This window comes from Podarcis tiliguerta, assembly GCF_965153285.1.
Source record: "Podarcis tiliguerta genome assembly, chromosome: 16".
Lineage (NCBI taxonomy): Eukaryota > Metazoa > Chordata > Lepidosauria > Squamata > Lacertidae > Podarcis > Podarcis tiliguerta.
In genome coordinates, this window is record NC_139549.1 from 9178257 (window position 1) to 9200790 (window position 22534).

Below are 22534 nucleotides of genomic sequence, written 5' to 3' on the forward strand. Positions count from 1 at the left end.
GGCCGGATTTAGAAGGCGATTGGGCCAGATCTGGCCCCCGGGCCTCAGGTTGCCTACCCCTGGGCCAGGGCTTGGGAACTGTGAGAAAGCCCTCTTCACAGCCCCCCAAATATAAAACAACAGCAGTCATCCGGATTATTACATTTACTCCCCCACTTTCTCTACTCCAAGGAGTTCAATGAGGGGTAGGTTAGGCTGACAGAAAGTGACTGGCCCACAGCCTCCCAGTGCACTTCATGGCCGAGTGGGAAATTCTTCCGGGTCCTAGCCTGACACCATTCTAGTGTGTCCCTAGTGTGTGTTACTACAAGGAAAAAGGTAAAGGTAAAGGGACCCCTGACCATTAGGTCCCTCTTCCTTAGTCTCAGAGGGCGAAGAGCGCTAGGATCTGCTGGCTCTGCCTGCCATTGGCTCTCTGGCGCCATCTACCTTTGGGCTCCCTGCCTTCCACCCTATCGTTTTCTCTGGGCACCAGTCTTTGCGAGTGACAAGGTGGAGGGATGTGGGCGGGCAACGAGAGGGGCCAGAGCTTCTCTTTCTCTCTCTGTCTCCTTTCTTCCCTTCTAGCCTCCCCCCACCCAAGGTGGCTGCTTTAAATAAATAAATAAAATAGTTTATTATTTATACCCCGCCTGGGCAGCTTCCAACAGAACACTAAAATACAATAACCTATTAAACATTAAAAGCTTCCCTAAACAGGGCTGCCTTCAGATGTCTTATAAAAGTCTGGTAGTTGTTGTTCTCTTTGGCATCTGATGGGAGGGCGTTCCACAGGCCGGGTGCCACTACCGAGAAGGCCCTCTGCCTGGTTCCCTGTAACCTGGCTTCTTGCAGCGAGGGAACCGCCAGAAGGCCCTCGGCGCTGGACCTCAGTGTCTGGGCAGAACGATGAAGGTGAAGACGCTCCTCCAGGGAAAAGGCTGCTCCTGCCCAAGTAACAAAAGCATTTGCTTGCAGAGGTCTTGGCTCCCCCCGCTCTCCTGCCCCCCCCCCGGCCATTTCAGCTTCTTCCCCCACCCTCCTTCCCAAATGCATGAAATTAAGCACATAGATCCCTCCTCCCGCCTTAGAGAATCTCATGGGAGATGGTCTCCCCCCTCCCAAAAGAGGAACAAAAAAACAAAAAGATGTTTGCTTTGCCCCCCCTCTCCTCGGGGAAAAGAAAAAGAATCACACCAGCGAAACCAATACAGAAAACCTTTTTTTTATTATTATTATTTTCAGGCGGAATGTGATGACTTCAGTTGTCAAACGATGGTATCTAGAGGGGCAATTAAAAGCAGACTTGCCAAAAAAAAAAAGGGGGGGGGGGAGGAGGAAATAACCTGAATTACAATAGTGGTGGGAGAAGGATCAGATTTGCCTTGAATAAATTTACATCTGTTTTTTATTATTATTTGCTCGCCAGTGCCTTCGCGACTAAGGAAGGAAATGAACTGTGCGTCATGAAGATGGGGAGATGAGGGCTGGGGGAGAGGCTGCCGCCTTTCGAGAGAAAAGAGTTTGCATAAAGAGAGCTCTCCCCCGTTAATTCCACTACAGCAACTGCCCAGACGTAACTGATGGGGAGGAGAAAAGCTGGAGGAGGCAAAAAAAAAAAATCCCCAAAGCCTCTCCGGGCTGGGATCCTTTGCATTTCAAATGCACCTTTAGAAAACGAAAAAGAAAGGCTGCTTGGAACATCAGGGGGAAGGATTCCACAAATAAAGACAAACCACTGCCGACTCCATAGCAGCCAACAGCTTGGAACTGGAGTTTTATATACATATATTTAAAAATTGAGGACTAGGAACTTCAAAGAAAGGGGGAGCGTGGGAATTCTGAGGTGTTAGAAGGAATCAAGTGATGACCCCATGTTTAAACATTCATAGAGACCCGGTGGTATGTTTCTAGGCTGGGCCGCCACAGAGACTACGGCTAGGATATATTTGCTTGAGTGACTGCTCCTCCATGCCTTTTAATATTAAAAATTAAGGTGAGTCTGGCTGGCTCTCACGACAGCAGGTGTCAACACAGAAGAGGGAGGAAAGGAGTTTGGGAGAATGTGGGGGAGCTGTGCGGTTTTAGCTTAGAATGACCTCAGAAAGGCTGGGCTGTCTCGCTGGGAACAAGGCGAATTGAATTCAACAGCATTCCAAAGATTCGGGGAAAGAGGAAATGATCACACACACACTCCCCCCCCCCCATTAAAAAAACTCCAAAATTATACCATAACCTGGCGGTGCGATGGGTAAATGTTGTAGTGGCTCCAAAGGCAGACTTCTGAATTAAACAGAAAGGTAAGAGGAGGAGTTGGGTTATATATATCAGAAAATTAAATTCAAGTGAGGGGAAATCTCTGTGATTTTCCTAGAGTTCACCTTTATGCAAATCCATGGAGAGACGGAACTGCTGTGGAAAAGACAGTGTGTGCATAATTACCAGTTCCTCAATTCACAGCTTTTAAAAATAAAATAAAAGGAGGGGTTCAAAGAATTGATTTTTTTAAAAGCAGAGAGAGGACAAGAAAGGCGGCCTTTTGACTAACCAGAAGGGGACAGAGATGGGAGAGGGGTGTTGTCACAAGACGAGCGTTGATGCTGGTGGATTTCTCTCTTTCTCTCTCAGGTTTGCGCACTCGGATCATGTCTTTGCAATGTTCGTTGATAAGGGGGGGAGGGGGATTAAAGGGGAGGGAGACTCCCCCCCCCCGGCTCCTTCCCCCATGCTGCCAATTTAAATCGGAAGGCCTCGCGGCAAATCCATAACCCTAAGTTAACATTCCTGCTTCCATTTTTAAAAAAAGAATACACACAACCTATGTTAATAAAAAAAATACCCCTTTCCTTTCACCCCTCCCCCCGCAGCCAAAAAATAAAATAAAATGGTAAAATAAAATAAAATAATAAAAATGCACAGCTTGCTAGACTTCGGAAGGGCCAAAGGTCTTCTCCTCTTGGGGCTTGCAGATCCAGCTCCCGTAGCCCATCTCCTGCAGGGCCCAGAAGAATTGCCGCTTGGCACTCTGGTATGTGACGGCCGCTTCCTTGGCCTCCGAGTACACGGTCAGTTTCTGCAGGGCCTTGCGATCCATCTTGGCACAGAGCGATTGGAAGAGTGCAAACAGGTTCCTCTTGGAGACCCGGGACACGTCCAGTTTTGGTCTGAGGGGAGGGAGGGAGGAACGTAAAGGAAAAGGACTCTAGGAGGGAGCCTAAGTGTTTCGTTGTCCTCCTGGCTTTCCCACGGCAGCCGCCAGCGCTAGCAATTCAAACTGGACGACAGAAAGATAAGAACGTGCTGATCTTTCGTAAGAATGTGTCAAAACTGTTGGGGCCGTCCAGCTCGCATTACCTTCACCAGTGACGGCCAAACGTGGCCCTCCGGCTGTTTTTGGACTACAATTCCCACCATCCCTGGCCACTGGTCCTGTTAGCTAGGGATGATGGGAGTTGCAGTCCAAAAACAGCTGGAGGGCCAGGTTTGGCCACACCGACCTACACTGAATGAATGTGTGAGGTTGGGTATGTTCTCTGCTCTGCCTGAAGATGCCTGGGACCATCTTCGTGCAAAGGAAGTGTGTCTCCCCTCCCCCCCTCAATTACCCACTTTTCTTATATCTCATCCAGTGTCAGTTTTGTTGCTGGTCCCAAGCATATGGCTGGAATATGCACGAAAACAAAGGCAGACAAAAATCTGTTTCCCACACCCACTGGAAGCAACCACTCAACCATACCTGATGTTACGGTTACCCCTCTACGCCTCCCCTCCGATAGCTGTGCCCCAGTCTTACCCATCTACTTTGCCTTTTGTGCCATCCAGGACTTCCACTTCAGAGTCATCGGGGAGGCACCAGTTGACGCTGGATTCCTTTGTCTTCCCCGTCTGCCTTGCGGAGTCGTAGACGCTGACTCTGCCAACCTGTGTTGGGAGAGAGAGAGAAAGAGATAGCAAAGCTGAATATTATATATATATATATATATATATATATATATATATATATATATGTGTGTGTGTGTGTGCGCGCGCGCGTGTGTGTGTGTGTAAAGGTAAAGATACCCCTGACCATTAGGTCCAGTCGCAAATGACTCTGGGGTTGCGGCACTCATCTCGCTTTACTGGCCGAGGGAGCCGGCGTACAGCTTCCGAGTCATGTGGCCAGCATGACTAAGCCGCTTCTGGCGAACCAGAGCAGCGCATGGAAACGCCGTTTACCTTCCCGCCAGAGCGGTACCTATTTATCTACTTGCACTTTGACATGCTTTCAAACTGCTAGGTGGGCAGGAGCAGGGACCAAACAACAGGAGCTCAATATGTACGTATAACAAACAGTGTATCCAGTGGTTTTCACCAGGACCGGGTTTCAACACTGCGATATATCGCCAGCTAAACATCATGTTAAGATTGATACATCACGATCTCTGAAATAAGGGTGGACCTAGGTAGAGGCACTGGCTGGCACTTTGCCTCCAACAGCAGAGGTAAGAACATGCCCTAGCAATTATTGACAGCCTTAGCCTTCACGCATGTATTAATTCTCTTTTAAAGCCATTCAATCTGGTGGCTATTCCAAAGCAATCGTCTTCCAAAGCAACCACTCTATTCCAAACTTAAAAATGGAAAGCGTAATGCTGGTGGTCAACAAAAGAGGTTTAAAGACTGTCTCAAGCCAAATGTAAAAAAATGTAGTATAAACACCAACAATTGGGAAACACAGGCCTGCGAGCGCTCCAGTTGGAGAACAGCCTTTACCAAAGGTATCATAGGCTTTGAAGACACTCAAACTCGGGACACAAGGGAGAAATGTGCTAAGAGGAAGGCATGCTTGGCAAATCCACACTGTGATCAACTTGTGCCCAGAAACCAATATCCCCACTGTGGAAGGAAGTGGGGATCCAGAATTGGCTTCCAGAGTCACTTATGGACTCATTGTTAAAACCGTGTTTATGGAAGACAATCTTACAGTGGTGCCTCGCAAGATGAAATTAATTCATTCTGCGAGTTTTTTCGTTCTATGAGTTTTTTCGTCTTGCGAAGCACCAATGTGTATTGACGGTTTCCCATAGGAATGCATTGGCGGTTTTTAAAAAAAAGGCGCAAGACGTTTCGGCTTGCAAAGCAAGCCCATAGGGAAATCCGTCTTGCGAAGCAACTCAGAAAACGAAAAACTCGTGTGCCAGTGTGGTGTAGTGGTTAAGAGTTGTAGTCTCGTAATCTGGGGAACCGGGTTCGCGTCTCTGCTCCTCCACATGCAGCTGCTGGGTGACCTTGGGCCAGTCACACTTCTCTGAAGTCTCTCAGCCCCACTCACCTCCCAGAGTGTTTGTTGTGGGGGAGGAAGGGAAAGGAGAATGTGAGCCGCTTTGAGACTCCTGAAGGGGAGTGAAAGGCGGGATATCAAATCCAAACTCTTCTTCTTCTTCTTCTCTTTCGTCTTGCGAGTTTTTCGTCTTCCAAGGCATTCGTCTTGCGAGGTACCACTGTACTTTGCTATGAGTGATTGCCAAAGAGGAAGATTCTGCCACATCTTGCGACAGCAAACTCAGCAGTCCATTGTGCAGAGGTATGTTATTTTGCCTGTCCTGAATCTTCCACCATTCAGGTTTGTTGGATGGGCCCAAAGTCTGAATACTAAGGAGGGAGAAAAGACTCTCCTCCCATCAATCCAATTTCTCCACAGCAGGCTTAGTTCTGTATACCTCTATAATGTCCCCCACTTACTTGCATTCCCTCCTCCAAACTAGAATTATAGAATTGTAGCGTTGGAGAGCCATTCCCCAAGGGTTGTCTAGTCCAAACCCCGGCAATGCAGGAATCTCAGCTAGACCGTATGTGACAAATATTGCAGCCGCATAGAGAAAAGGTCCAGACACCTATGCTTTGAGCATGACTGAACTATGGGAAGGTGGCATACAAATAATTGATGATGAAGGAGGAGGAGGAGGAAGAGAAGGAATTAAAACCGCAATGGGAATCAAACAGCGGTTACCTCCGGGTGATTGACAAAATACGGCTCGGGGAGTCCGGACTGGAATGTGTTGCCGTCTCGTGACATGCGGCAGCAGATGGCACGCGTCAAGTGACCTTGACTGTACAAGTAGCCTGGAAAGGGAACACAAAATGAGGTTGATGGCGCAGGCAATTTTATTTTGTTTTTTAAAAAGGAGCACAGATCAGCTGCTTCATCAACATGAAGGGCACCACCATCTTTGGAAGGGCTAACGGCAGCTGCATCTTGACAGGAAGGACAGAGGTTTAACACAAGCCTTGAGTACTTTGCTGCCTTTAAGACATTTATAGCCAGGGCCTGCTGTGTCCTTGTCATGAGACGGGGGCTTCCAAGGTCCCAAAAGGAGGAGGAGGAGGGGGGAAAACACCCAAATGAACATGCAGCAAAATCCCAACAGCCTCTTTTGCTTCCTATAGAGCAGGGATGGGAAAACTGGGCTGTGTGGATGTTCTTGGGTTCCGGTTCCCATCAGCCTCCAGCCAGCAAGGCTAATGGGTGATGGGAGTTGTAGTACAGCAACATTTGGAGAGCCCCACAGGTTCCCCAGCCCCTGCCCCAAGGTGAGTCATTCGTGGCAGAATTGCGTCTCTGTGCTCACCAATTGTGCCCATTTTTTTTAAACAACTACTGCTAATCAGATATTTTACTTGTGCTTTGCCATGCCAGGGCAGGTTACACTGGTTTAAATGTGCTGCATTACAACTGGTTAAACCAAAGATTTTTGGGGGTGTCTCTCTCTCTATATATATATGGACACCCCCCCAAAATAATTTATACACCACTTAATTTTGATTATCTCTAGGCAGTGTATACCAAGCCCAACAAATACAATCAAGATAAAACCAGTTAACCAACTGTAAAATCAGAAATGGTGTAAGAATGGCTGCTGGGATTTATTATTATTACTATTATTATTATTATTATTATTTCTTTTAAGTCTCCAGCAGATGCCGAAAAGTTCAACAGTTAAGCAACTGTAAAATCAGAAATGGTGTAAGAATGGCTGCTGGGATTTATTATTATTATTATTATTATTATTATTATTATTATTATTATTATTATTATTGTCTCCAGAAGATGCCGAAAAGTTCAACAGGGAAGGGGCATCTCTTCCCAGAACTGGGCCCACCATATGGAACGTGCAGCAACTTTTCCAAAAACCTATGTGGCCAGGCAAGGATAGAAGGAATCAAGCACTCCCAAGCTATTCTGGACCGAAGTCATTAAGGATGCTGAAAATTAATGTAGGAACCTTGAACTCAGCTTGGCAGCATCCTGGCAGCCAGGGAAAAGTTTTTGAGCAACGCACTGGCAACAGTCTGCCCCATCAACAATAGGAAATGTTTCTCTGGTGTCAAAGCTGCTGGGGGAGGGGGTGGAGAGAGGTGTGTCTTCTATGTACACGGAAGGCTACACAGCCAAGGCACCAGGGTGCCTCTGCCGGGAGGGAATTCTACCGCATGGGGCTGACACAGAGAAGGCTCCCCCCAATCCTGGGCCAACACTGCCCTTCCCCTGCTGATCTTAACACACAAGAGCATGGGTAGGCAAACTAAGGCCCGGGGGCCAGATCCGGCCCAATTCCCTTCTAAATCTGGCCCACGGACGGTCCAGGACGGTTTTTACATGAGTAGAATGTGTGCTTTTATTTAAAATGCATCTCTAGGTTATTTGTGGGGCCTGTCTGGTGTTTTTACATGAGTAGAACGTGTGCTTTTATTTAAAATGCATCTCTGGGTTATTTGTGGGGCATAGGAATTCGTTCATATATAGTCTGGCCCCCCACAAGGTCTGAGGGACAGTGGACTGGCCCCCTGCTGGAAAAGTTTGCTGACCCCTGCATCTCTTTAGCGAAGGAAGTTGCCTTTCAGACATCTTGGAATGGAGTGGGGTAAAGTAATAGGTGCTTTGGGGGGGGGGGTTATAGCTGAGAAGGCAGGGGAAAAGAGAGATACGAGACCCCCACACCCAGCAACAGGGAGGATGGAGAGATCTCTTACCAAGCGTGACTGAGCGGAGATACACAGGCTGCAGGAAGTGGGAGAGCAGCGCCCCCTGCAGGCCCAACACATTCCAGCGCAGGATTTTGTCGCTGCAGGACATGGTGCGCAGACGCTCGCCGTGCTGGATCCCGTCCCACGTTGGCACGATGTCGCTGGATTCCACCGGGATAGTGCCTTCCCCTGCAGGAAGAGAGGGAGCCAGTCGGGAGCTGCCTTGGCTGGAATGGCCCAAAGGCCACACACACACACACACACTAGAGCCCAAGGATGGCTGTCTTCAGCTGCTGCCGCCAGACAGACGCTGCTGGGTGCTCAGAGAGGAGGGCAGGGGGGCCAGGGCCTCTTTCAGCACCTGATGTGTTCAAAAGGTGGACCGCCTCTGCACAGAGAGGTTCCATTCAGCTGTTAGGTAAAGGGACCCCTGACCATTAGGTCCAGTCGTGGCCGACTCTGGGGTTGCGGCGCTCATCTCGCTTTATTAGCCGAAGGAGCAGGCGTACAGCTTCCGGGTCATGTGGCCAGCAGGACTAAGCCGCTTCTGGCGAACCAGAGCAGCGCACGGAAACGCCGTTTACCTTCCTACCTATTTATCTACTTGCACTTTGACGTGCTTTCGAACCGCTAGGTTGGCAGGAGCAGGGACCGAGCAACAGGAGCTCACCCCATCGCGGGGATTCAAACTGCCGACCTTCTGATCGGCAAGTCCCAGGCTCTGTGGTTTAACCCACAGCGCCACCTGCGTCCCCCATTCAGCTGTTACCGCGGCATAAAACAGGGCACACCCCTCCAGAGTTCCCTGAGCCTGGCTGAAATAGTGTCCTGGGCAGAGGGGCAGCCAGAGGAGCCTCGCAATGCCAGTAGCAAAACGAACAACTATAGTGGTACCTCGGGTTACAGACGCTTCAGGTTACAGACTCCACTAACCCAGAAATAGTACCTGGGGTTAAGAACTTTGCTTCAGGATGAGAACAGAAACTGTGCTCCAGCGGTGCAGCAGCAGCAGGAGACCCCATTAGCTAAAGTGGTGCTTCAGGTTAAGAACAGTTTCAGGTTAAGAACGGAACTCCGGAACGAATTAAGTACTTAACCCAAAGTACCACTGTACAGTGGTACCTCTGGTTGTGAATGGGATCCATTCCAGAGGCCCGTTCGCAACCTGAAAAGCCCGCAACCTGAAGCGCTGTATCTGCGCAGGTGCGCTGTACAATTTTGGGCTTCTGCGCATACGGCGAAACCCGGAAGTAACCCTTTCCGGTACTTCCGGGTCGCTGCGGGATGCAACCTGAAAATACGTATCATGAAGCAAACGTAACATGAGGTATGACTGAAAGGGGCCTGCCCACGAGACACTGACGCAAAAACCACTGAGAGCCAGTGTGGTGTAGTGGTTAAGAGCGGTAGTCTCGTAATCTGGGGAACCGGGTTCGCTTCCCCGCTCCTCCACATGCAGCTGCTGGGTGACCTTGGGCCAGTCACACTTCTTTGAAGTCTCTCAGCCCCACTCACCTCACAGAGTGTTTCTTGTGGGGGAGGAAGGGAAAGGAGAATGTTAGCCGCTTGGAGACTCCTTAAGAGGAGTGAAAGACGGGATATCAAGTCCAAACTCTTCTTCTTCTTCATGCACAAACGACCCAACAGAATGAAAATACCACTATTCCCCCAGCCTTTTTCCTGTCCCCCTCCCCAGAATTGAAAGCGGAGATGCTATATGTACCTTTCCTTGCTTGTCTGTATCACAAAAAACTTTAATTAAACAACCAATTTTAAAAAAGAGAAAAGGAACAAGCCTATAGAGCAAAAGTGAAATTGCTGTTTATCACCCTACTACCGTATTGCAACGGGCATTGGGCTGCATACAATGAAAAGAAGTTATTGCTGCTACTGGAGGGACTGACTGACTGACTCAGTATAAAGCAATTAGAAGGCTGGAAACTGTTATCCTAAAAAAACCACGTACCAGAATCCCCGGCCGCACATGTAAAAGCTGAAAAAGGGAAGCAACAAAACCCCGGTCGCGGGCTCAGTTCCCCCGGCACTCACCGTTTTCCACTTTTGTGCGCAGCTTCCCCTGCTTGGGATTCTCGAAGAGCGGCTGGTGCTGGCCTTCCCCGACTGTGTTGGCCTGGTCGGTGCAGGATTTGTCAAAGAGAGCCCCGTCCCCGCAAGGTGCCGTGCTAGGGGGCAGAAGAACAAGGCACACCCTGAACCCGAGAGGCTATGAAGAAATCAGTGTGGGCTGCTTTTCAGCAGGTCCCCCTGAAACAGCGCTCAAGCAAATTCTTAAAACGGCAAAATTAAAAGGCATTGAGCTAAATGGCCCTTCTAGCCCAAGGAGAGAGAATAATAATAATAATAATAATAATAAAAAAAATAAAATTTATTTATATCCCGCCCTCCCTAGCCGAAGCCAGGCTCAGGGAGGCTAACAACAATTAAATAATCAAACAATCCAACATTCTAAAAACATTTCATTATAAAATTAATTAAAATCAAATTAATGGCAACCGTTAAGCAAAATTCTGTGCAGGTTGCCAGAGGAGGGAGTCAGGTCCTACGGCCACACGCAGAACTGCAGGCCTCTCTATCTGACCCTTGGGCAGTTCCACCTCCCTCACAGAGCTCGCTGGGGGGCAGCAATCTTGGACAGGGCCTTTTCTGCGGCAGCCCCCAAGCTGCGGAATTCCCTCCTGAGAGAGGTGCGCCTGTCACCTTCACTAACATGGTTTTCATTGTGTGCTGAAGAAGCGCCTCTTTGCCCTGTCCTTTTGAGGTGTGTTTGGGGGGAACCCACCCTGCTCCTGGGACTGCAATTTGTTCTGAACTGCTCTTTAAATGGTTGTGACCTGCCCTGGGACCTTAAGGGGAGGGGTAGGAAATAAAATCAACGTCACACTGCCTGCCTGCTGTGTGGAACACTTATTTACCCCTGCCCAACTCTCCCCTTTGCTGTTTTTTGGGTTCCCCGATAGCTCTTTCCCCGTGTCGCATTCAACATCTCCTGCAAAACGCAGCACAATCAGGCACTCACGCCCTTCAGCCATCTTGCACCGCTGCACGCAGGTCAGGCCCCAGCTGGTGCTCACCTGATATACAGGTGAAAAGTGATGTCATCTTTGATCTTCAGCTTGCCATCCTCCAGGGGCTGGAAGATGCTGTCTTCGGGTGCCGAGGGGTCAAACTTCATGAGCTCTGTGTAGAGGAACCTGGAATAGCAGCACCACAATGTGAAGCGGTGCCAGGTCAACCTTCTTGCATTCTGCACACATTTACAGTGGTACCTTGGGTTAAGTACCGTATTTTTTGCTGTATTAAGACACACTTTTCCCCCTCCTAAAAAGTAAGGGGAAATGTGCGTGCGTCTTATGGAGTGAATGCAGGCTGCGCAGCTATCCCAGAAGCCAGAACAGCAAGAGGGATCGCTGCTTTCGCTGCGCAGCGATCCCTCTTGCTGTTCTGGCTTCTGGGATTCAGAATATTTTTTTTCTTGTTTTCCTCCTCCAAAAACTAGGTGCATCTTATGGTCTGGTGCATCTTATAGAGTGAAAAATACGGCACTTAATTGATTCTGGAGGTCTGTTTTAACCTAAAACTGTTTTCAACCTGAAGCACCACTTTAGCTAATGGGGCCTCCTGCTGCCGCCATAGCACAATTTCTGTTCTCATCCTGAATCAAAGTTCTTAACCCGAGGTACTATTTCTGGGTTAGCTGAGTCTGTAACCTGAAGCATCTGTAACCAGAAGGGTATGTAACCCGAGGTACCACTGTACTTGGCCGTAAAGCCCTCCACAGCAAGGCTGCCCCCCCCCCCAAGTAGGACTGCAATGTTTAATCAATCAGTTGTTTGGCTTTCCTTTCCCCCTCCTGCTCCTTGTTTAACTGCTTTTTAAACAGGTTTGTCGTTTTGAAATTTTAACGCAGGGTTTGGGAGGTTCTGGTGGCCTCGAAAGTGGGATGTGTTAAAATCTAAATAAATGGGCAGATGAAGCTGATGGACTACATGGAAATGGCGGAAATGACCGGCAGAATCCGAGACCAGGGAGAAGAGTCGATGGAAGAAGATTGGAAAAAATTTAAATTATATTTACAGAAATATTGCAAAATTAATGAATGTTAGAAGAATACTGGAATGAAGTTATATGGTTTTAGCAGAAATGTTATAAAGAATTAAGCAAAAACTGACTGTTAATGGGCCAAAGTGGAAAATTTAAAGACTGTGTTAAGATAAAATACAGATCAAAAAACTGAGAAAGAGGGAAAGGATTTGCTGAACCAGTTAATTTGAATTAGAATACAAAAAAGGGAGGTGCGAGGAAGTCGAGGAAACAAGCAAATGAAAGATAAAGATATGAAATTTGGATGTGTTTTTAAATGTTTTTGTTTCTTCTTGTTGTTTTGTTGTATTGTTTCTTTTTTTATTTTTGATGTATTGTTTGTTGAATTTTTGTATTTTTTTTTTTACCTTTTTTCTTTCTGTAACTATAAAACATCTAATAAATATTACTTATAAAAAAAATCTAAATAAATGATGAAAAGGCGCTTCAAACCATCAGGAAGCAGTTTATAAAACACATGTGCACACGGTGTTAGGGTTTTACTGTATATTTCATCATTTTAAGGTATCATTATTCATACTTGCCAGTCAACACCCTGTAAAGAGGGGTAGACAGCGAAAGAGAAAAGGGGGTGCCTCACCCTCCACCAGCCTCTCTGTCCCCTCCCAAAATATTTTATCTCTCAACAGAAAAAAACAAGTTCCTCACCCATGTGTGATACAGATAAAAATTGGCATCATTAAATACTCCGTTCATTCACAGTACAGTGGTGCCCCGCAAGACGAATGCCTCGCAAGACGGAAAACCCGCAAGGCGAAAGGGTTTTCCGTCTGCAGAGGCGCTTCGCAAGACGAATTTCCCTATGGGCTTGCTTCGCAAGACGAAAATTGATGAAAATTTTCGGGGTTTTTTTTTGCTCCAAAACCCATTTTGAATCGCTAAGCTGCTAAAAGCATTTTAGCAGCAAAACCGCTAATCCCCCACCCCTTAAAAAAGCCGTTTTTAGCCCTTAAAGTGCCAATAGCGCTAATAGCGCTAATCCGTCAATGGGCTTGCTTCGCAAGACGAAAAAACCGCAAGACGAAAAGACTCGCGGAACGGATTCTTTTCGTCTTGCGAGGCACCACTGTATCGCTCACAACGACCTGCAAGGTAGGACCAGTGCCTAGTATTCTCTCCTTGAACAGAGGCTGGGCACTCGAAACACATGCCCCGTTCTGGGCAGAGCTCTGCTGAATGGCCTTGCTTGGCTTCCCGCTTCCGCCTCCTCACCTTATGAAACCCCTCCTGGAAATGATCTCCGCATGACAGTCATTGACCGTCTCCCCTTTCAGGCTCAACTCCTCCCCTTTCACACAGCGATTCCCTGAGAGGCAAGGAGGAGAAAGAAAGAGGTCAGGAAAACACTGCATTAACAGACCCCAAGCAAAGGGCTTGGTGTAGACAAAAGGAGAGCCGAATTTGTTTACTTCCAGGTGGTTGTTGTGTGTGTGTGCATGTTTTTTAAACAACAGACCAAGGAATCCTTGGCGGTTTGCTGGGACAAAGAGTCAGTGGCATAGCGTGGGGGGTGCAGGGGGGGCCGGACGCACCAGGCGCAACATCGGGGGGGGGGGGGGGCGCTCGCACTCGCAGCTCTCTGCCCCTACCTGGCTCACTCATTCTCTCTCACTGCAGTGCTGGCTGTGCGAATCCGATCCGAGCCGCCGGGTCGCCGCCCACTGTGGAGGGGAGGGTGCCAGGCGTGCGGTGCGGTGCGGAGAGAGAGCGAGGGACTATCTGGGGGAGGGACAGTGCAGCGGGGGGGGGGGGCGCAAATTACTTGCCTTGCCCCGGGTTGGGGGGCGCAAATTACTTGCCTTGCCCCGGGTGCTGACAACCCACGCTACGCCACTGCACAGAGTTGTCACTCGCGAGCCGTCACTGAATATGAGCCTGCTGTAGAACCTGATGCCGTGCTACGGTTTACGTAATGCACTCCACAAACCCACCTTGGAAAGCTGCACGATATGGGCTGCGCTTGCAAAGCCGTGTTTTACAATGAGAGCAAATCTATACGGATTGACCTTCTGCAGCAGCCGAATTGCATTCCGATTGTTCTATCCCCCTTGATTACTTATTTATTTAATTAAACGAAAAGACGGCTGAGGCTAGTTTCCAATTTCATTCTGGGTTTGATTTTAAAACCTTCTTCGTGAAAGAAAAACCACCCAAAACATAGGGGCACTTATTCCCAGAGGAAGAGGCGGATAGTGGTTTGTACAGGGTTTTCCCTGGCACCCATAGGCCCCTTCCATGTGCTGCCCCTGGGGTCGCGAGATGAGTGCGGCTGTCTTTTCCTCCACTGAAAAGCACATGGAGCTGAAGGAGGAAGTTGGAAGTCGGAAAACTCTTCCCCATTTCCTCTTTCAGCTTTATGGGCTTTTCAAAGCTCATATTAACTCTGTTGGATCTGATTTCACTCCAGATTCCATTAATAGAACAGCAACAAGAAGGCTGGGTGCCTGCTTACTCCAATTCCATCTGGCTTTTCTTTGGGGGGGGGGGGGGCGAGAACGAAGTGACCTGAGTGGATGGTGTCCAAAAATAATCTGTTCCCCATGACCTTTTTTTTAAAACAAGTTTTTGTTTAGAGCAAGATTTCCCAAACTTGGGTCTCCAGCAGTTTTTGGACTACAATCCCCATCATCCCTAGTTAGAAGGAACCAGTGGTCAGGGATGACTGGAATTGTAGTTCCCAAACCGCCGGAGACCCAAGTTTGGGAAACACCAGTTTAGAGTCATTTAAATAAAGGTAAAGGGTAAAGGGACCTCTGACCATTAGGTCCAGTCACAGACGACTCTGGGGTTGCGGCGCTCATCTCGCTTTATTGGCCAAGGGAGCCGGTGTACAGCTTCCGGGTCACGTGGCCAGCATGACTAAGCCGCTTCTGGCCAACCAGAGAAGCGCATGGAAACGCCGTTCACCTTCCCACCAGAGTGGTACCTATTTATCTACTTTTACTTCATGCTTTCAAACTGCTAGGTTGGTAAGAGAAGGGAACGCGCAACGGGAGCTCACCCCATTGTGGGGATTTGAACCGCCGACCTTCTGATCGGCAAGCCCTAGGCTCTGTAGTTTAACCCACAGTGCCACCCGCATCCCTTAGAGTCACTTAAGGTACCCCTGCCCGTACGGGACAGTCTTGACAGACTCTAGGGTTGTGCGCCCATCTCACTCAAGAGGCCGGGGGCCAGCGCTGTCCGGAGACACTTCCGGGTCACGTGGCCAGCATGACATCGCTGCTCTGGCGAGCCAGAGCCGGACACGGAAACGCCATTTACCTTCCCGCTAGTAAGCGGTCCCTATTTATCTACTTGCACTTAGGGGTGCTTTCGAACTGCTAGGTTGGCAGGCGCTGGGACCGAACAACGGGAGCGCACCCCGCAGCGGGGATTCGAACTGCCAACCTTTCGATCAGCAAGCCCTAGGCGCTGAGGCTTTTACCCACAGCGCCACCCGCATCCCTAGAGTCACTTAGCAATGGCTAAATGGAGCTTTTAAGCAAGATTCTTCCCAGCTCTGATATGAGTAATCCCCCTGCCCGGACCAGAAGCGTCTCTTACCTGTTCCGATGCTCACCACGACCCCCAGCCCCTCTTGCCCTCGCCTCATGATGATGGCGGCCAGGATCTTGCGCCCGAGCAAGCTGTGCTGGATACGTGCGGTCAGGGTGTTGAACCGCTGGTGGCTCAGCATAGCGATCTGGTCGTGGAGTGTGCTTCCGCTCACGGGGAGCTGCGAGATGGAAGAAGAAGAAGAAGGGGAGGCCGGGAGTTTTCACAGCCGAAGAACAAGGCCCAGGGGAGAGGGGAGAGAAGCAAACTGCAAGGAAGCCTCTCCGGATATTGCTGGACTTCAACTCCCATCAGCCCCAGCAAGACTGGCCAATTGCTCGGGGTGATGGGAGCGGTAGTTCAGCAACATCTACGGGTCCAAGGTCTTCCCATATGGCCCATTAACAGTGACAGGAGAGGCGAGCGAGGGTGGCAGTTTTACCTCTGTGATGGTCAGGCCTTCGGAGTTCTCTGCCTTCTCCGTCTCCCCGATCAGAACCCGGAGCGCCGCGTCGGCAGCCTCCTGCTTGCCTTGCTTTTTGCTGTGCGCCGTGACGGCCGGGAACCAGCGGCCGCCCACTTTGGCTTGGAAGACAAACCTGCCAGGAGGAGGAAAATCAGCAGAGAAGGTGCAGGTTCAGTAACCGAGGGGCCCTGGGTGAGGTTGGCGCTATAAAATCAAGAGCCCCAGCAGGAAAACAATGCACAGGAAGAGAGCTTGAGAGAGTTGGAAAGGTCTCAACCAACAGGTACACAAGGAGGACAGGACATTCTTTATGTATGCTACAACAGCAGCAGGAATACTCATCACACAGTATTGGAAGACACAGGAACTACCCACGCTGGAAGAATGGCAGATGAAAGTTATCGACTATATGGAATTGGCAGAAATGACTGGCAGAATCAGAGACCAGGGAGAAGAGACGGTGAAGGAAGACTGGAGGAAGTTTAAAGACTATTTACAGAAACACTATAAGATAATGAATGTTTGATGACACCAGATTGAATGTAAAAGGTTATTAGTAAAAAATCGTTTTAAGGATTAAGAAAGATCAATATGTTATGATATATGGAAATGCAATTATATTAAGATATTAAAATTATGACAAAATTAAATCAAGACAGAGGGAAGGAATTTGCTGATAGAATATAAGATTTGGAATACAGAGAAGGAAGGTCTGGGGAGGTCGGTGACACAAGTTAATGCTAAGATTATAATGAGATAAAAATTGTTTTTATTTTCTTCTTTTTTTCTTTTATATGATGTTGTTGTCTGTGTTTATAGGGTGTTTTTTTCTGTTATATGTTGTATTGTGTTTTTCCTTTTGTTATGTTATACTTATTGTAAAAGCAAATAAAATATTATTATAAAAATAAAAGAGAGAGTTGGAAAGGTCAGAAAGAATGCAGCAAGCTTGAGTAAAGCCCGAAAAGTGACTGGCTGGGTCCTACCCCCCCCCCCCCGGTTCTGTTTTTAAGATCAGCCTGCTAAGAGGCTGCTGGACTTCCACCAAGCAGGCTGGATCGCTACATCTCTCCGAAGGGGACACCTGAGGCCGTCCAGGTGTGGCTGGACAGGTGTTGGAAGCCTGACCTCGTCTGGAGGGCCCCAAGAGGTGCCCCATCCTCAGCTTACAGTCCAGGGCAACCATGTGGTAAAGAATAATCGTAATAATAATAATTCAATTTATTGCCATAAGGTCCCAGGGCAGGTTACAACGATTTAAAATACAATATTAAAAACAGTTTGAGAACAAATTATAGCCACGAGGACAGAGCAGGACATATTAACAGGAGAAAGCTGGACCGAGAAACGTTTTTTCTCCCTCTCTTGTAAAAGGGGCATCCAAGAAAGCTGGATGTAAAAGGACTTCAGGCAACAGTGACAGAACTTGCTTCTGCAGGAGGGGGTGATGGCCACTGGCCTGGATGGCTTTAGACGAGGACTGGACAAATTAATGCAGGATAAGGTTATCAAAGGCCACGATGGCTATTCTCTGCCTCCACAGAGGCACCAGCTGCTGAAAACCACATGAGAGGGTCCCCCCCCCTCCTTTCTTTCCATTTCCCTCTTTTTCCTTCCGTTCCTTTTTAGATTTAGATTTTTAAAAGTGTTTCTTTCATTCTAGTGCATTATAAAAACACACCTTGCATTGAGTATGAACTTTCATATATCTGTGGACAAGTATCCAGAAAATAGAAGATGATGATGATAATAATACAAGTCATACCTCGAGTTACAGACACTTCAGGTTGGGTTTTTTCATGTTATGGACGTGCTGAAACCTGGAAGTACCAGAACGGGTTACTTCTAGGTTTCAGCGGTCACGCAGAAGCGCTAAATTGCGCTTTGCACAGAAGTGGTGAATCGCAACCTGTGCGGCGCTGTGGGTTGCGATCGCTGAAGGTTGTGAACATGCCTCCCACATGGATCACGTTCACAACCCGAGCGTCCACTGTAATAATAATGAAAACCACAAGAGAGTTTCTCTTGTGCTTGGGTCCTGCTTTTGGGCTTTCCCTTGTGGTGTACGGCTTGACCACTGTGAGAACAGGAGGCTGGATGAGCAGAGCTGCTGGCCTGATCCTGCAGCGAGAATCTCCTTATGTTTAATGGCCATCCTGCCCGGGGCAGTTCCCTAGTGGACCAGGAGGACTTATCGGTGATGCAGGCGAGCCCTTTCCGATACAGAAGTTCTGTAGCTCAGCAGCGGAGCTCCTGCTTTGCACACAAGACTCCAGTTCCCCCCGGGGTCTCTCTGGTTAAGAGAGATTAAGCCCCTGCCAGCCAGAAGGTGACCATCAAATGGGAGACTAAGGGCCTGGGCTTTGTTTTCTATGTTCTGCAAGCAACACAAGGAAAGAACCCTCTGGCTGGCTGGGCAGAGCGCCGCTGCGCCTACTCACTTGGGGTCGTGGGGTGGCCCAGTCTGATTGATCAGCTTGAACTCAGCAGCAAAGCCATTGGCCCGGGCGTACTCCAGGAGGCCACTGACTGGGTTGGAGTTCAGGTACTTAATCAGCTCGCCGACACCCTTAGCGCTCGCAGCTTTTGCCTCTTCCAGAGTTGCAGGCTGGACACCAGGCACATCCGCAGGCTGGTCACCCTGGGCCTCTGTCTGAAAAAGTCACCAAGGAAACAGAGAGAGAAAGAGGCTGATGAGGAGGCTGGAACGAGGCCAGGGAGCGCGGCGCACAGAGGAGGCCGGGAGACCTGTCTCCGTTCTCATTTTCATGACGTACTGAGCGTTGTTCATATTGTGATTTTACGTTGCGAACCGCCCTGAGATCTATGGGTATGGGGCGGTCTATACCTTTAAGAAACAATAAACAACAAGGATACCTGTTCAGGTAAGGTGCTGGTGTCCCCAGTGAGGCCCCTCATGGCGGCCTCGGCGGCCATCTGCTTCGCTCCCTTCTTGCTGTTCGATACCACGGCAGGGAAGACTCGTTCGCCCACTTTCACGCAGTACTTGAACCTGATCGAAGGAAAAGGGGAAGACAGAGTGTTCATGGGCTTATTGAGACTGAAGGTAGATCACACAGAAAGTGGTTGCAGCAGGAAGGCAGGTGGGGCCTGGGTCATTTCATAGAATCATAGATTCATAGAGTTGGAAGAGACCACAAGGGCCATCGAGTCCAACCCCCTGCCAAGCAGGAAACACCATCAGAGCACTCCTGACATATGGTTGTCAGGCCTCTGCTTAAAGACCTCCAAAGAAGCAGACTCCACCACACTCCTTGGCAGCAAATTCCACTGTCAAACAGCTCTTACTGTCAGGAAGTTCTTCCTAATGTTTAGGTGGAATCTTCTTTCTTGTAGTTTGGATCCATTGCTCCGTGTCCGCTTCTCTGGAGCAGCAGAAAACAACCTTTCTCCCTCCTCTATGTGACATCCTTTTCCAGAACCCCCACTCCCTTTGAACAGAAAAAGGAGAGGAAGCCTGTCCCCCCCCCCAAACACACACACCATGTTTCTTGATTTTAGTTCCTTTTAGACAGACAAGCCACTGGACAGAGCCAATATCTTCCTCTGCATTTTGTGCAGAGCCCAGCACACTGCTAAATACCATAACCTAAACCAAGCTAGTCAAATATTATAACCTAGACTGTCCCCCTTTGAGATAACTGCTGCTTTTTTTGGGGGGGGGGGAGCAAAGGCAAGGCTGATTCCAACCTACCTCAATCTGTGGCCCTCCAAAAATTGGAGGCCTACAACTACCATCATCCACGACCTGTTTGCCACGCTAGCTGGCGCTGATGGGAGCTGGAGTACAAAACACCTGGAGGGCACCCGGTTGGCAAAGGCTGGTTAGTGGGCTGGGTGCTCTCATAACCTTTGGCCTCCAGGTGTGGCTGAACTACAGTCCCCATCATCCCTGCCCACGAGTCATGATGGCTAGAGCTGATAAGAACTGCAACACAGCCACATCTGGAGGGCCAACGGCTTGCCACACCTGCCCTAGTGAATGAAGGGGCTCGGGAGAGGCCATTAAAAGAGATTAAGTCAGGCCTCTTGAAGCAAGACCGCCAAGAATGTTTTTGATCTTTAGCAGTGAGCCCTGAGAGCTTTGTCTCTTGCATAGTCAAGAAACAGAACCCAGGGCAAAAAAAAAAAACCAGAAGCATTTTTGTTAAGGATTGTAGGACAAGACCTGCCAAGAAAAATAAAGAACTTATTTATGTATGCTACAACAGCGGCAAGAGTCTTGTTGGCACAAGGATGGAAGAATCGAGGAAATCCCAGCGAAAGAACGGTGGCAAGAAAAATTGATGAGCTATGCGGAATTGGCAAAACTGACATATAAACTGCGTGAAAAGGACAACAGTGACTTCAAGGAAGAATGGGAACTTTCTACAAATTACCGCATTTTTTGCTCTATAAGACTCACTTTTTCCCTCCTAAAAAGTAAGGGGAAATGTGTGTGCGTCTTATGGAGCGAATGCAGGCTGCATAGCTATCCCAGAAGCCAGAACAGCAAGAGGGACTGCTGCTTTCACTGTGCAGCGATCCCTCTTGCTGTTCTGGCTTCTGAGATTTAGAATATTTTTTTTCTTGTTTTCCTCCTCCAAAAACCAGGTGCGTCTTGTGGTCTGGTGCGTCTTATAAGAGCGAAAAATACGGTACTTTAAAAGACAACAAAATGATCTGGACTCCTTGGCAGGTTTTGAATACAGCACAAGGAGAAACAAGAGGTTTTCCCGGTGGTGATGATGTGAGTGCGCGGACATCCTCAGGGACTCTTGCAATAAATAAACAAGCCCTCCCTCCATCCTCACCCCCCCCCCCAAAAACCACAAAGGTGGTGCCTGTGTCCTGGTCTATTCCCCTGAGAGCAAGAGCAGCCTAGGGCTTCGCCACGCTGTGAGCTTCACACGCTTCTGAACGCGAGTCGCGACCTACTTGGGATCGTGGGGAGGGCCATCCTGAGAGAGCAGCTGGAACTCGCAGACGCTCCCCGACTTCTGTGCGTATTCCATCAGGGCGCTGACGGGGTTCTTCCCAGAAAGCACATTCAGCTGTTGCGTTGTAGACAAAGCCTCTGACTCTGTCTGCTCAGGCTGGAGAGGGAAGGGAGGAAGGAAGAGAGGAGGAAATAAAGAAGGGGTTGTACCAGGATGCTGTAGAGTGGGGCTCTTTCTGCTGTTTTGTTTTAGTATCTCTCTCACTGAAGCACCATGTTGATTTGGCAACTCAGGGCGGGGGGGGGGGGCACCAATGGGAAATTATGCTCCTGGTGCCCAGAAGAGGAAATAATAATAATAATAATAATAAATTTTATTTATACACTGCCCTCCCCGGCCAGAGCCGGGCTCAGGGCGGCTAACACTAGTAAAATTACAGTAAAAAACAAACCAAAAAAACCCCACAATTTAAAATGCAGGTTAAAATGCAATTTAAAATGCAAATGAAAGGATGGCTGTAAAAGCCAGCTGACCACCACCCTCAACAAAACTTCCACTGACCCCCAACCTCTCCCCAGAGGCAAAATTTTGGCTCACAGGGCTGCAGTTTCAGGCACCCTAGCCTGGGGGAGACCCTCCCCACTGACTAGCCTGCTGCAAAACCCCAGGGGCTTGTGGGGGAGAGACTACAGCAGGGGCGGGCAGACATCAGGCAAGACAGATCTATTTTGCTGTTTACTACAAGCCCATGGTCTGCCTACCAGAGTCACGTGCGAAGACCAACAGTGAAGAATTAAAAGGACAGGGTGCCTCATGCTCATGACCTTAGGATCTATTTTCAACAGTACTGAACTTGGCTCAAAATCCTTTCACACCTGAGTCCATACCTGGCTAGCTTTCTTCATTTTTGCAGCCTAATTTAAGGAGGTGGGGGAAATCATTTTGCTATATATATATATATTTTTGACCAATTAAACTATTTATTGCACCAGCCGTAGGCCACGGCATCATTCAGAAGGAGAACAAAAAACAAACAAACCCAAACCCCAACCCCCCCCCCAAAACATAAAAATCATCAGGCACCACACATACAATAAAACCACAGTCACAGCTACTAAAATTATTTGTTGCATTAAATAGAATAGAATAGCAGAAGATTCTCAGGTAAAGGTAAAGAGACACCTGCCCATTAGGTCCAGTTGTGGCTGACTCTGGGGTTGCAGCGCTCATCTCACTTTATTGGCCGAGGGAGCCAGCGTACAGCTTCCAGGTCATGTGGCCAGCAGGACTAAGCCGCTTCTGGTGAACCAGAGCAGTGCACGGAAATGCCATTTACCTTTCCACCAGAGTGGTACCTATTTATCTACTTGCACTTTGACGTGCTTTCGAACTGCTAGGTGGGCAGGAGCAGGGACTGAGCAACGGGAGCTCACCCCGTTGCGGGGATTCGAACTGCCGACCTTCTGATTGGCAAGTCCTAGGCTCT

At 48.7% G+C, this 22534-nt stretch overlaps 1 protein-coding gene across 10 annotated transcripts in view; it reads right to left on the reverse strand.

The window, feature by feature from the left end:
• Window positions 1–1188: 1188 nt before the first annotated feature.
• ADAR (adenosine deaminase RNA specific) overlaps window positions 1189–22534 on the reverse strand; it is a 44978-nt gene continuing 23632 nt past the window's right edge. For all 10 annotated transcript variants that reach the window (XM_083416449.1, XM_083416452.1, XM_083416455.1 and 7 more), the window contains exons 4-15: window positions 21047–21204; window positions 18986–19121; window positions 18550–18761; window positions 16085–16241; window positions 15652–15823; window positions 13318–13411; window positions 11076–11195; window positions 10033–10166; window positions 7990–8172; window positions 5969–6081; window positions 3773–3900; window positions 1189–3143 (exon numbers count right to left, since the gene is read on the reverse strand). In XM_083416449.1, the coding sequence (XP_083272575.1) occupies window positions 2903–3143; window positions 3773–3900; window positions 5969–6081; window positions 7990–8172; window positions 10033–10166; window positions 11076–11195; window positions 13318–13411; window positions 15652–15823; window positions 16085–16241; window positions 18550–18761; window positions 18986–19121; window positions 21047–21204 (1848 nt within the window). In that variant the 3' untranslated portion in view covers window positions 1189–2902. The remainder of the gene's footprint in view (window positions 3144–3772; window positions 3901–5968; window positions 6082–7989; window positions 8173–10032; window positions 10167–11075; window positions 11196–13317; window positions 13412–15651; window positions 15824–16084; window positions 16242–18549; window positions 18762–18985; window positions 19122–21046; window positions 21205–22534) is intronic.